General features: G+C 44.6%; 1 protein-coding gene across 4 annotated transcripts in view; it reads right to left on the bottom strand.

The window, feature by feature from the left end:
• phldb2b (pleckstrin homology-like domain, family B, member 2b) overlaps window positions 1-14,829 on the bottom strand; it is a 39,903-nt gene that overhangs the window by 5,506 nt on the left and 19,568 nt on the right. For 2 of the 4 annotated variants that reach the window (XM_041961264.1, XM_041961267.1), the window contains 13 exons: window positions 13,473-13,657; window positions 11,924-13,153; window positions 8,309-8,689; window positions 7,436-7,597; window positions 7,032-7,169; window positions 5,567-5,695; window positions 3,964-4,119; window positions 3,690-3,800; window positions 3,482-3,556; window positions 2,622-2,774; window positions 1,609-1,752; window positions 1,340-1,439; window positions 94-244 (listed from right to left, as the gene is read on the bottom strand). In XM_041961264.1, coding sequence (XP_041817198.1) covers window positions 94-244; window positions 1,340-1,439; window positions 1,609-1,752; window positions 2,622-2,774; window positions 3,482-3,556; window positions 3,690-3,800; window positions 3,964-4,119; window positions 5,567-5,695; window positions 7,032-7,169; window positions 7,436-7,597; window positions 8,309-8,689; window positions 11,924-13,153; window positions 13,473-13,657 — 3,115 coding nt within the window. The remainder of the gene's footprint in view (window positions 1-93; window positions 245-1,339; window positions 1,440-1,608; window positions 1,753-2,621; window positions 2,775-3,481; window positions 3,557-3,689; window positions 3,801-3,963; window positions 4,120-5,566; window positions 5,696-7,031; window positions 7,170-7,435; window positions 7,598-8,308; window positions 8,690-11,923; window positions 13,154-13,472; window positions 13,658-14,829) is intronic. The other 2 variants (XM_041961265.1, XM_041961266.1) reach the window with 2 other exon arrangements.

Raw genomic sequence — 14,829 nt, forward strand, 5'->3', positions numbered from 1 at the left:
GTGATGAAGTAGCACTGAGTAATGTTCATCAGCACCTTCTTCACATAATTTACACTTACGTCAAAAACACATGCCACTGACACAATCACTTACCTGGATACATTGTCAGGTGAGCAAGCAGAGATGCTGGTTTCAATGGAGTCGGTGCTATCCACACTCATTGTGTCAAAGGCCTGGTTGTCACGGTACCCAAAAGCATCGAGGTAGACGTTGGTCTGGGAAGCTGCTCGGGAGCCAGGCTGACCTGGATTCACACAAAAAGAAAGAGAAAACAGTTTCAGTCATGGCTTATGTTCCTAACTTTTCTTATGCATGCGAGCACACTTGTATAGTACCTGTCTGTGTTGCTCCATCTGGGACAACAGTTTGCCCAGGTGGCTTCAGATTTGGATCACAAAGCCCCGCCACTGTGAAACACTCTTACTATGTTCGGTGGAAAAAAAAATCCACACTTGTGTTAAAAACCAAGTAGTCGACTTTACAGGCAGTGCGAGTCCCAAAAGTAGTTCAGGCGGTCATAAGATGTCCACAGAAGCAGAAGAGGGCATGCAGACAAAAATTACGGTGCAGACTCTTAAAAGAGAGACTAACTCAGCCTGTGGGTACAGGAAGAAACGCACGAAAAAACTCTGATACCATCTGCCCCATGCAGCAGACCCACCCATCTGATGAGCCAGATCAAGGGACCAAAGGGACTGAGGGACCAGATACACGTGCCAGTGTCCAGAAAAACAGCAGCACTATTACAACACAAGGCACACAATACTCAGAATACTAATTTTATTTTCTTTTTCTGGTTATCTGTCAGTGCAGCCATGAAACAGTTATCCATCAAAGATCAAAACTGGTTGATGCTTGTGGTTAGTCTGCACATAAAACATTTTCATTCAATGACCGTATACATGCCAACATGGAGAAAAGACACAACGTCCTTTAAGCATGTCAGCAAACACCCAAACAGAGGGTAAAAGTAGTCTACAGTGAGTGAAAAGCAGATTTTGTTAATGATGGGAAATGGCTGATTAACGTTTGTGGCAGCAAGTTGACTTAGTGTAACAACACTGTTGCCAAGTAATGTACCAAGTTTCCACTTGTTCATACTTAAACATGCACCTCTGAAGAACACACAAACAACTCTACAGCAGTTGATGGAACAGCCCTCCTCCACTTACATTCCTGCACTATCTCCACTGCCAGATAAACAAGTGAGAAACATTGTAATCCAACAAAACACAATGATGTGCACACCCACACGCAGCCTCTCTCACAGGATAGATGTGACCATATAAGGTGTATTTTTATTACAACCCAGATACTGCGTGAGCGTGTTCATTTGTACCTTTATGCAGACGTCGAGATTCAGTCTCCTTGTTGGATAAGGAGAGGATTCTTGGAAGAATGCTGCCACAGCTTGTGCTCTGCACCAGGGGCTGATGGGACTGTAAACCATGAACAAAATACCAAATCCTTTTACTTCTTTGTTTTTAGTACTTCAGAAAACTGCAAAATTACACATACGTTACAAATGTACACAGAACTTATTTGTGTACAGAACTTATCAGTACAGATTTGTGTCATTTATGAGTACATGTCATCTACTGTGTGTACCTTGTTAGGGAAGCTGCGTCCCAGCGTTGCACACATGAACTGCGGGGTCATGGTGGGCGTGGTTTTCTTCCTGGGCAATGTGTCACTTAGATGGGAGCCACCTTCTCTCTCAGACCTCTTCCTCTCTTCCAGCAAGCGGAAATGCTGATCAAACACGCGCACACCACAACAGAGGGAGGGGACGCACACGCTTAATTCATTATCGATGTAATCGAGCCGATTTTAGGTCATTTTTAGGTCATACAACACTCTCCCACTTCTTTGAGGAAAATGCAAAGACTTGTCCCTTTGAGTGGGATTTCAAATTTCCTACTTTCACTTCGTCTTCTATACTTTTTTTCTTGTTCATTATCAAAAAAGACACTGTGGCAAACAACAATGCATAAAGCTCTTCTTAAATACACACTGATTAATTTGCCTTTTCTTTTAGATTGACTGCCATATGAATAAATACTGATTTATTCATACTATAACTGAATTTACCTGAATAATTATGAATTATAATAATCATGTCAAACAATCAAAGAAATTGTGTAAAATCTGTATCTGGTTTCTATACAATGTGTTTGTCACATAAAAACAGACAAACCAACGGTTGCTGAAACGCACACAAAAACAGAAACACACACACACACACGTTACCTGCCTGTGTCGGTGACGGTGTGTTTTGGCAGGTAGGGGAGGTGGGGGAGAGTCGGGGAGGGGAGAGGGGTCTCGATATGACACCATGTTCTCTGGCCAATGCACAGAGGGCGTTTTGGGGAGGGGGCGGGGATTTAGATGGGACGAGGAGGAAGAGGAGGAAGAAGAGTGACAGTCGGCAGGTGAGGAAGAATGACAGGGCTTTGAAAAGAAGAAAGGAACATTGTAAGGAAACTGAAACCCAAAAGTAAGGAGGGAAATCGGGGAAAATGACCACACTCTCTCTATTTCTCTCACACATACTTTTCATTATTTACACCCGTTTAAATGTGAAACTTGCACAAGCGAGCCCTTAACGCCACTACACACACCTCATCCTCTGGTTGTTTGGGGGTGTCGTCGTCAGGGGAGGGGTTTACCGTGGACTCAGGAGAGGCATTGGCTGGAGTGGGGTGAGGGGCGGGTTTAGGGTCCCCCCCAAGTTGTGAGTAAAGCTCATTGATTTCACTGACTGTGACATAGCCCTGGAAAGTACCATGTGGAGAAATGTGGGGGTGAGAGATCGAGTGAGGCACAGCAAGAAGTGAGTCAGCCATATTAAGATGTTACGACAAACTTGACAATTAGTTGTTAGAATGATGCAGAATCTGATGGTGATTTTAGCAGTTTCAAAGCAAAAAAAAAAAGCCTTCACTTATAAACAAGTTACTTAAACACTGCACTGTTAACATTCATTGAGTAGAGTACACAAGACAACAGACGTTCTTACATGGGTACCTCAGTATTAATACGTGAGTATAAGCTGTGCAATTAAGCTTAACTTTCCTGGCATTTGCAACAAGAAACCTAAGAGGAAAAGAGGCACGAAGGACAGGAGGGAAGGATAAGATGGATTGAAAACAGACTATCTGGACAAATAGGAAACAGAAAGGAATATATTAGTAGAACAAGGCAAAAGTACCTCAGCATTCTTGAGAAAAATAGAAGAAAGGAGGGATGAGAGGGCGCACAAGTTGACTGGAGGAGGAGAAATTGTGGCTGAAGTGGTGTCACGCCAGCAATCGCTAAGAGTTCGACACACATCAGCCAAAGAGGCTGAATCCTACCAAGCAGAGAAGTAAACCCCAATGATTAAGAACTATGAGGGTCCAGCCCACTTTAAGAGTCTTAAGGAGTTTAAAGAGAGGGAGGGTTCTCACGTTCTTGCCCGACAGCTGTCAATCAAACCTACCTCCTTTAGAGTGAAACACCGGCCACCAGTGAGGTCAGCATATTTTCTTTCCAGAGTGGTGAGGTTTTCTTTCTCCTAACAGACAGAAAATGAAACAACGGAAATGAAAAACAACGTTAAAAAAACAACGATGGGCTTTGCTTCCCATCCATACACAGAAGCAAGGATGGTCACATGCGTACACATGCAGCCATGGATATCCTTGTACCCTTTGCAGCATTGCTTCGAGGTTGCTCCTCTCCTTCAAGAAGCTCTCCTTCTCTCGCTGAGCCTGCTGGGTAATCTGTGCTGCCTGCTTCTTTAGAGTTAAAAGTCGCTCCTGAAGGTGAAGCAACAAAGAAAAATGAAAGAGTGAAATATTACAACCAGCAGTGAGATTCAGAAAAATGAAACAATATAAGAAGTGCAAACACAGATACAACATTGTGATATTATACTGTGTATAATCCCACGCGTTTCATTCATATACCACACAAACAGACCTTGCGAGTGACGGTGCTGCGCTGGTAGTCTGCGATCTCCCTGAGAAGCTGCTGTGTGTGGGTCTCCTTCTCCTCGTCCTGCCTGCTCTCTCGCTCCAGTTGCTGGAACTCCAGGTCCTCAAAACGCTTTGTCTCCGTCTCGAGCACCTCACAGTCCTGACACACAAACACACACACACAGGCACACAAGAAATAATGCACAGGCGAACAGGCAGGACAAAGGAATGCATGCATACAGGACAAAAGTAAGTACACATATTTTTATAGCAATATGCAAGATACAGGCACAAAGGTAAAAAAATACCAGGATACAAGTATAAAGGATTTGTACTGACAATATACAAAAGGAATGGATTGCAGTTAAATGCATGCAAATACATCGATTTAATAAAATCTTAAGATTACAGTGGACTCTGGAGTAGTACTGAAGCAGTAATATTAATATGTGTGTGTGTGTGTGTGTGTGTGTGTTTGTGTGTCTGTGTGTGTACATGCAACAGCCTGACACATAAGAACCTTAAAGCCCTTGATCTGATTTGAGAATTACCTATCTGAAAGTTCTGAGAATCGTCTCCCCAGTATGGTGACATGTGGACCACATTGTAAAAACTCAGAAATATGCAAGCAGTTTTGTATCGAAAGGCACTTTCTCATCCCACAAAACGCTGACACCGACAAAGCAAACCGGACACACAGATCCCTGATGTTTCGTCAACACTTAACAGTCATGCAGACTACTGCACCAAAACATAACCAACATCTGAGTAAACATGCAACATCTTGCATACTGCAAGCATTCCCCCAGAAAAGATGATTTAAAAGTGTTGTCTTGTCAAGAAATCAACATATTGTTATGTGGGAGGAAACTGGAGAGAAAACCCATGCAGGTTAGGTTAATCTTAGTGTCTCTAAAATGCCCGTAGGTGTGAACGAGAATAGTTGTCTGTCTCTATGTGTCTGGCTGGTGACTTGTCCAGGGTGTATCCCACGGCTCAATCCCCCTGTGGCTCTCTGAAGGAAAAGTGAGTACAGCTAATGGATGAATGGATGGACATGGTTATGTGTCAAACACAAAGGGTGACACCTTAGAACCCATACGCAAATGTCAGTGTATTCTATACCAGCCAAACAGGTCTTAAAGCCAAACTCTTGGGATTCTCTTACAGGCTCAACCCTTCACATGAAATAAAGAGATGTGCAGGCATAGAAAAACACAGAGCAAGAGAGAGAACATAAATCAGGTAAAGATCAATGGTGGCTATGGGATGGAGAGCAAGTTAGCCCAGGAAAGAAAAGGTGTGCGTGTTCACATGCAAGTCCAAGTATGCAAGCATCACATGTCTCTTTCTATGTGACTCTGTTCATGCGAACACCTGTCCACATGTTTTTTGAGTGTCAACGCACTTTTTGTTCTGGTTTTCTTCTATCAGTGCGTGCGTGCACAGCTGTTGCAGTTCCCAGTTACACTGAGGCATTCTTGCCTCTATGCTTGTCTACGTGTTGAGTTTTGTCTGCATGGATCCACTGGTTTACACACTTAAGTGCATACTGCATCTTCCTGTGCATGTGTTTGCGAGGTGCAAGTGTGTGTGTGTGTACTGACCCTGGCCAGCTGCTCCTGCAGGGGCTCCTTGGTGGCCTCAGGGCAGCTGTCCAGCTGGGAGCGCTGCTCACACACAATCTGAGCCAACCTCTCTACTCTGCCCCTTTCTGCCTGCAGCAACTCACACGCCTGACATACACACATGTACACAGACACAGACACACATACACGCCCACACATGCATGTACACAGTGGTTCATGTGTACATACGAACAAAGGGATGTACACGCGCGCACACACACAAACACAAGACAGAGAGAGGATGGCAGCGTTAGTGGGACTGGGGAGCCACAGTTAGTCACTACGGCAACCAGGTCAGCAAGATTAGCCTAGAGGGAGTGGGGGAAGAGGGAAAGCTGGAGAAAAAAATCTACGAAAAGGGATGGTGAACTGGAGAGGAATCGAGTAGAGATGGAGGCATGAAGGTAGTATGAGTAGTGTCACGAGTTCCTTCGCCTGCCTAGTGTCCTCTGTTCGTTTTGAATGGAAATTATTGTGAGCATGGGTGAGAAGGAATGGTTCAGTAGATTAATGGTATTCTCTATAAATACCACAACATACAGTCTACAGGTACCCAAAATCTGTACAAGCACTCAACTACACTCCACCTCTTCTTCCTCTGAGTTTTGAACACTCAGGGCAGTACTTATCTTTCGGACTGTGTGTGTCTCTCTTTCCTTCCGCCTTACTCACTCTCAGTATCATGATGTGGTTTCATCGTGTATGGTTTCTAACTGTGGGGGCCCACGGAAAGCTCATCATCAGGCTACAACTCCAACAGAGAAGCTTCCAAATCACGTGCACACAAACACACACATAACACAACAAATGTCTGTCTATCCACTTACACCATTCTGCAAATGATGGCATATATTGGTAGAAGACACACACACACACACACACACACACCCACCGTCCTCCCGTAGGAGGGTGTGTATGATAGGATCACTTGGTGACCGCTATACCCTGGGTAGTATTAACAGATATATATTTGGAGCAGAGACAGCATGAGAAGAATTAACACCTACCGGTTAGTCACATGACCCCTAAATATATGAGAGTCTCAGAGCAGCATATGTACTTTCAATACCCCATGTACACACACATCTTGGAAGGGGAAAGCCTGTTGTCGGTTATGACCTATGTTTAGTGTACATGTTTGAGGGAGATACTGAATGGTGAGAAGGGTTTTGAAACACTGCAGTATGCTTCTCCCTCTTCCAGATACCAATATCACTTACCAGCCCCTCAGGAAAGGAATTCAACCAATTTGGAGAAGATGCATCATCAAACCTCTTGGTTTCAGTCTGTGGATTAATGCCCTCTGCATTTCAAGAGTCCTCTCGTCTTTTTAACCCACCAGTGTGATAACAGGCTCTCGATCTCCGTGTCAGCCATTATGAATCTCTGAGAGGCTTCCCTCTCACTCTCATTAATGTACAATGAAGCATATCCTGTTAAATACCTTGTCTTTTTCCTGCTGGGACTTGGTCTCTAGGTCGGCCATCTTGTTGTGCAGTGCTTCCAGAGCATCTTTTTCCTGCTGGAGAGCAGCTGCCTCCGACTCCATCTCAGCCTCCACCAGAGCTCGCTCAACCTCCACCTTGGACAAGTGCACACCAGTGAGAGAGCCGTTCATAGTGATCCTGAGTCTTTTATTGTAAGTTCTTTTTCTGAGCAGAAGTGATTCCTGGTTTATCTTTACTTTTATAAAAACCTGTACATAACACTACCTAATAATGACCAAAGACACAGAATTCTTCACTTCTCCTTTTAAAAGGACTTCTAGCCTTAACATTGAACTGTGAGTTGACATTTTTGCTGCTGTGTCTGTCTGTCATCGTCCCTCTCTGCACCTCTTCGCTTTACCTCTCGGGCAGATTCCTCCACTTGGTTGTCCAGCTCTTTGATCTTTTGCTCCACCTCCTCCATGTTGTTCAGCACCTGGATCCTCTCCTCCTCCACACGCCTCACTTCCTCTTCTGAAGGCCTCACCTCCTGCCCACGGCGACGGGCTGCGTCATCTACAGCCTGGTGATGACATCATCAACAGAGTCACGGATTTAATCATTCCTAATATCTAGTTAAAGCTCACACTGGGGATTCACTTTCATCACATATTTACATGTTTAGGGAAAAAATAATCAGAATCTTACATTGCAGCTAAATAACATTTGCATGTGTGCAAATATCTGCTTATACAGTCACAAAATGTGAGCAGACACATCACACACACACCCACACACACAAACACCAGCTGTCAACTCTAAATGGTAACACTTAGCCTGCTCTAATCTAATAACTGAGCTGTAAATATCTCCCATCTGTGTGTATGAAGGATGTGTATGTTGATACTTTCCAAGTATTAAGAGGAGTGATCCTTGTCGCTCTCCTGTTTTCCAGAAAAAGCAGGGAGCATAAACACCTCCCACATTAATCATGATTAATCTTTTAAGGAAGTGACCAAAGTCAAAGGTGCTACTCTTGCAGTCTTGTGCTCGTTTCATGCTAACCCTGAAAGAAATGCCTGTTCACCAGCTGTGTGCAGCATCCAACCCATGTTCAGGCATAGTCAGGAAGAGGTTCATTACGGTTAGGTGATGTTGGTCTGACAGGGTTAATGTTGTTTGGTAAAGTGACTCTCACTAAGTTCCCTGTTCAACAACAGCTAAAGATGTGAAATTAGCATGCAATGTTCCTTGTGTATATAGAAATGTGTACAAATAAATGTTCTATCTCTACCTCATTGGTCCTCTGTATACGTGGAGAAGGTGATGGGCCGCAGCTTCGCAGACTGACAGCGGGTGATTCTGCCCTGTTGTCGCGGTGACCGCTGCTGCGCCTCCGTCGTACCTGTAGATCGTCATCATAGTAACCATTCTCTGATCCAGGGGAGGCCATGTGTCCGTTCCCCATCGTTCCATTGACAGCTGAGGAGTCCGAAAAGACAGACGGTGTGTCATCGTCGTCGTCGTCGTTCAGTTGAAGCTTCTCCAGCTCCTGGTTGATCTTTTGGAGATCCGCCACAGCTGAAGTGGGACTTGTAGCTGCGCCACCTCCATCTCTCTCAGCCCGGCCCAGCTCCGAACACAAAGACAGGATAGTCTCCAGCCGCTGTCGCTCCTGAGATGAGCACAGACATACACACATACATGTATGAGTTACAGCATGCACAAGCGTAGCGGTGATATTCTTTATGATGTCTAGGGTAGGTTATTTAAAGTAGTGTAGTTATGAGGGATGAGACATGAATTTAAGATTAGTAGGTTGTGATAATTTTAATTTTTATAAACTTTCATGGTGGCTACCTTGAGGACACAAGCCCTTAAGTCCCCATTATTGTAGTCTAAACTCAGGCCACTGCCTCTTAGACACACCAAAGAGTGTTAGGGTGCTATACCAATACAGTATAACCATATGTTGTTAAATAACACATTTTTACAAAGTTCTACAGTGGTGCTGGATATGTGCACTAAACTTGTGACAATATCACAAGGTGAGATAACAGACAGAGCAGTCATTTGCCTTACCTACATTTAATTTCTATTAGATTCAGATGTTAGCTATTCAAAACCAGTAAATAGCAATTTCATGTCTTCATTTATGCGCATTAGTAGTGTTTTCAAATTGGTTAAAGGAAATGCACAAATTTAACGTTGTGTTATATTATAGTAGGGTGAAACGGTGACAACAGCTCGGCTCGTACCATTTCTTTCCATCATAAAATCAAATGTCCAAAGCTCAGGTTACCTGGGGAAGCATTGCAGGAGTCAATCCCTTGAGTTAAAAATTCCTTGTTTAGTCCAAAATACTCTCAATACAGTACCATCCTTTCTTGTGTGTGATCTACATACTCTAGTCTAGTATATCATTTGCATACTCTATACAGAATATTTCCTCTCACTAGGAATCCCTGGAGCAAGTGTCCCCCTTTCCACAGTTCTGCCTGCCCGAACACAGCTATATGGGGAGCGACGGAGGCTGCAGAGACTCAAAATACCCCCTCATAGGTGCAGTCGTTAACTTCACTGGAGGGAGAAGTATGCAAGCCACACAGCGACCCCATGTCAGTAATATTAGAGACGGAGAGGAGGTTAGAAAAAAAAAAAGAACGTGGGATAGAGGTCTGCGTTTGTGTGTGCGTGAGTGAGAGAGAGAGGAGTCTAAGCTAATGAGAAGGTGGACAGCTGTCAACTATGATCGGCAGTGTGCACGAGAACAGGCCGTGACTCCAAACACAGGAATGTGTGTGTACTGCCACTAAGGAAATGAGACACTTTCCAGGGAATTGTGCTCTAGGAATCTGAACCAGGTGAAGTCTGGACTATGACAGTCATCTGATGAGCATTATAGCACTACACATAATTGAATATAACAAAGTTATTTATTCAAATCAATATAAATAACAATCACAGTAGTTTACTAGTGGAATAATCTTTTGTATACAGGTGTGAATGCACACAAACAAACAGACACACCCCAGTGTGTAATGTGAACCCAGAGCTGAAGCAAAACAAGCCTGTGTCACTTTGTCACCTTGTTCTATTCTAATGGACACAAGCCTCTGAGGAGCCCTTATAGTAATCACCTGTCAACTAGAGAGAGACAGACGGAGAGGGAGGCAGAAAGGGGGAGAGGAAAACACACTGAAAGGAGGCCAGTACAGAAGATGGAGAGAAAGACTGAGAGGAAGCAGGAAAAGACAGGAAAACTGTGGAAGAGAGTGTGAGGAAATAAAGAAAGGAAACATGCTTGGAAAATGAGCTGCTATGGCCTGACACACAGTGGCCAAAAACAGGAATTAAAGGACTCTGATGTCTCCGTCTCTTCATAATTACAACTTCACTGAGCTTCTTATTAGTTGCAACCATTACAGTTCTGATTTCAGTTTTATTCTGCAAATGATTTACACTAACAACACAAGCCACTTCGCTAAATGCCAACGTGTGAATATGGACAGGTGGAACATCAAAACCTCACCAAACCACACCAAATGCACCAAAGATGTAAATACTCAAGACATAAAAGGCAGTCTTGTTAGCTATTGTTTTTGTGTTTCTCTTCCTTTCAGTGCAGATAACATCTCTAGATACCTGTTTTTTTGCACACAACCCATTAACAACTTAGCATGGATAGAATGCAGGTTTCCTGTACTACCACTAGAGGGCAGACAAAGTTAAGATAAGGCTCCCCTGAGCTTGAGCACTAGACTCAGAGATCCTGCTAGTGCCTTCACAATAGTACCCAGACAAAAGCGGTTCATCTTTTTATTACCCATTATTCAACACATGCTAACAAACAATAATCATTTTGACAATTAATTATAAACACTCAAATCGCTGTTTGATTGAGCATGAACTCAAAAGAATTGGTTGTGATTAAAATCACATAAAATGCAACCCTGCTGGGGTAAATAAATGTTCCATGTTGATATTGGGCAAAGTGAAAATTGGCTCACAGTTCAGAGCAGAGGAGGCCGGTCCACAATGTTCCATCTTGCAAAGTTACTACAATTCAAAATATCTGGAGGCTTTCTGAAAGCCACTGTGAAGCTTGTGAAACAGTTTGGTTTGCACATCATCCAGAAAACTATTTCTCAGAGTTGCACCACCAGCTCACTTTGCAGAATATGGCTGCGTGAAAGAGAGAGAAAAATAAAAAAAGAGGTCCACTTATATGTTGAGCATCTGTGTGTTTATCCACCTGTTACATTCTAACTCTGCTCTCTAATCTTCTTGGTTTCTCCAACCCACATCTGTTTGATGTGTTCTGTGGCTCTTCAGCGGTCCGAACCGCACTGGGCCAACCTCCAGATGACTACCATAAACACACACTGCACATACCCTAACGCGCACAATCCAAGCGCAGGGTTAAGAATAGTCCTGTCAGTATGGGCTAACTGTCAGAGGCATCTGTGTAATGGTGAACCTCATTTTCTCTGTGTGTGTATGTGTTAAGATCCCTGGGAGAGTGTGTTTGAGAGGACAAAGACGAGGTTAGTGTGAAGGGAGGCATTCCTAAGATCATTTCATTTCTTTGGATGATTGCATGTGTATGCTAAGCAACAGCAAACTTCCACTCAAACTTGAACTTGTATCACAGCTGCTCACAGTAATCTAAACAGTGACAAACTGTTCACCTGTCAACAGCCTCCCCTTCTGTAAGCTTAACTAATTTACACATTACACCACAGGATGCGGTCTGTATCACGGGTTATAGCTACACATCTATACAGTGTTATTTGACCCAAATGAGAATGCGTTGCCATAATTTGAGTTAGCAAAGACTGGGGGCATGAGGGAAAATTTATGTCACCTTTAAACAAAGGACCTTATATGTGCAAACACATAAACTCACCAGCCTCTCCACCTCCTGCTCGCGGAGTCTCTCCTCTTTTTGGCGATGGTGGTAGTCAGTCAGCTCCTCCTTCCCACTCAGTGAGCTGATACTCCCCCTTCTTTCCCTAAAACCCCCTGGTGGGGTCACTCCTGCCTTTCCAAATGATTGCCTCCTCTCGCCCAGCCCCATGCCAGGTTCCAGCCCTGCCTTACCAAATGAAGACCTCCTCTCTCCAAGTCCAGGCCCTGGGGCACCAGTGAGTTCTAGGCCTACCCCTCGCCTGTCCCTCTCCCCCAAATACAACTCCATTCCTGGGGAGACTCCATGGCTGGCCAGCCGTTCTATTTCTGGTGGGCTGGAACTCGTGGAGCTGATGGAGCCGACAGAACTAGTGGAAGTCAGGCTGAGTTTTTTGGCCACACGAGGAGAAGAGGAGCCCCCCGCCCTGGATGGGATGGTAACATCAGGGGGGGCGTTTATGGATGAGATGGAAGGGGTGGTGGAGGGCAAGTTCTTAGGTGTGGAGAGTGAGATAGACACAACACCTTCTCCCTGAGTTGAGGTCTGGATTTGATTCCTGCTGGAGGAGAGCTGGCTTGAGTTACTGGAGTTGTGGTTGAGGTCAGTGCTGGCCTTCTGACTGTTGCTGTAATGCTCTTTGCTAAATTTGCAACTCCCCTCGGATCGCCTTGGGGGCAGCGTTGACAAAGTCAAGGCACCGTTGCTGTTGTCACGGGGAGATGGAGAGGGGCAGAGGCGTGGTAGCGAGCGGCTGTGCCCACCTCCCATCATCCCACTCAGTGAGCCTGCTGAGTATTTCCTGGTTCGACTGCTGGGCAATGGCTCTTGGTTTCCATAGCTACGGCGGCCAAGACGAGGGCTTGATGGCATGCTGGTTGCACCTCCTGCTGATGGAGTGCGGGATGAGGAGGACGATGGAGGAAGAGAAAGCAAGAAGCTATTGCTACCATCAACAGAAACTGAGGAGCCTCCACCATTCCATGTGGACAGTAAAGAGGAGGAGCCTGGGTTGTGCAGCCGGCGGCCATCACTGAAATTGTCCTGGTTGCGACCAATGGAGGAGCGGGAAGAAAGAGAAGAGGACGGGTCGGATCGTCTTCCAGGGGAAAGAGGAGGTGCAGATTTCAAAGACATGGGTGGACGATCTAAGCCATAGAAACGCCTGGCCTGTTCCTGATAGGCTGATGAAGATGTGGCAGGACTCGTGATAGGAGTGGTTGGGGGAGACTGAGACACAGAATAGAAAATATATATTACCATTGGAAATACTTGAGAACACCATCCTAACATCTGCTGCATATAAAATATGACAGGTATATGGAGAGATATACAGAGTAGGCAATGGTGAGGCTTAAATATACAAGCAGTCCTCCCCTAAAGCTTTGTGACAAATGAGTAAATATTGGGTTGCCACTTGAGCACTGCAGTAGCCCTGGATAATAGGTAAGCCCTGGTTAGCCAGTTTAGCTCAAAGCAAACATCCAGCCTAAGCATAGAGACTCTACAAGCCCTGTTAGAGCATGACAAAGATGAAATGATGGCTGACCTGTGTGACACTGAAGTAGGATGGGTTAGCATTCCCGTTGGCTCTCAGGCTGTTCTCCAGGGCAATCTTCTTGCGCTGCAGGGTGTCCATTAAGTCCCGGAGCTCAGAGGCTGATCGCATGCCCCTAGCACTGCTGGTGCCGCCCACCACTGCATGGCTATAGTCACTGCTAAACTTTAGGTAGTCTGGAGGTGGGAGAGAGATAAAATGGAATGGATATATCAGTTCAGTTTGTAGGAAAACTGAGAAAAAAGGATATATATTCAACAACAGGAAAAGAAGAAGGGAGAAGGAGGACAAATGGGATGGGTAAAGAGACATAAATGGTGGCAGACGAGAGAAAGAGGGAGAGGGAGGTTGTGTGTACCTGAAGCTGCAGCTATTCATAGAAGGGGTCCTTGGCTGGACAAACCCAACCCAAACAATCCGCAACTGGCAGTGAATCGCCAGCAATTGGCTTCCACACACACACACACACACACACACACACACACACACACACACACACACACACACACACACACACACACACACACACACACACACACACACACACACACTGCATGCAAATACACTCTTGCACAAAACCACCCAGATCCAAGAGAAACACTTTAACTCTAACCTGACTTCAGCTGCTCGGAGTAGGATTTTTGGAAAGGAAAAATACCACAAAATATTCTGGACTACCCTCAAGAGGCCCCCCGCCCTTCCTAAAGCCTTTTATTTAAAGCAGTTTCAGCAGTGAGGGGGTCTTTTTTCCAAACCTCAAGTGAGTCGGTTTTCACTTCCTTCCTGCTATATCTTAGTAAGACAAATGAGCAGAAGCTATTTTTTACTTTGTAAAATATTGCTGAGATCGGCACAAGTGTTTTTCATTAATGGCAATAGTTACAATTTTCTGTGCAGAGGTCCTCCTGCACCAAACGAAATGTCCATAAATATTATCCTGTCATCAAAAATGCAGGTAGAAACTCTGAGGAGAAAGTAATACATGAGACACAGCCCAGTTTTTTCCATCTGTGGCTTTATGTGGAAAAGAAGCTATTACAGTGTTCAAGCTTAGACCACCCAGTGTTTAACTGTCACACATGCCCACACACACACACACACACACACACACACACACACACACACACACACACACACACACACACACACACACTCAAAAATGTCTTACAACTGACAACTGTGGGCGTGACTGAGAGAAACACACAAACATGGATGTTCCGTGTGTATGTCGAGAGTCTACATAAAGACTTTGAGCCTAAATGAGAATATTCAACTATTACTGCTTACTTGAGTGATATTGTAAGAGAAACTAGAGTACATAACAGCGCATGTCATAGCTGAATATAAG

Source organism: Chelmon rostratus, chromosome 20 (assembly GCF_017976325.1).
Source record: "Chelmon rostratus isolate fCheRos1 chromosome 20, fCheRos1.pri, whole genome shotgun sequence".
Classification (NCBI taxonomy): domain Eukaryota; kingdom Metazoa; phylum Chordata; class Actinopteri; order Chaetodontiformes; family Chaetodontidae; genus Chelmon; species Chelmon rostratus.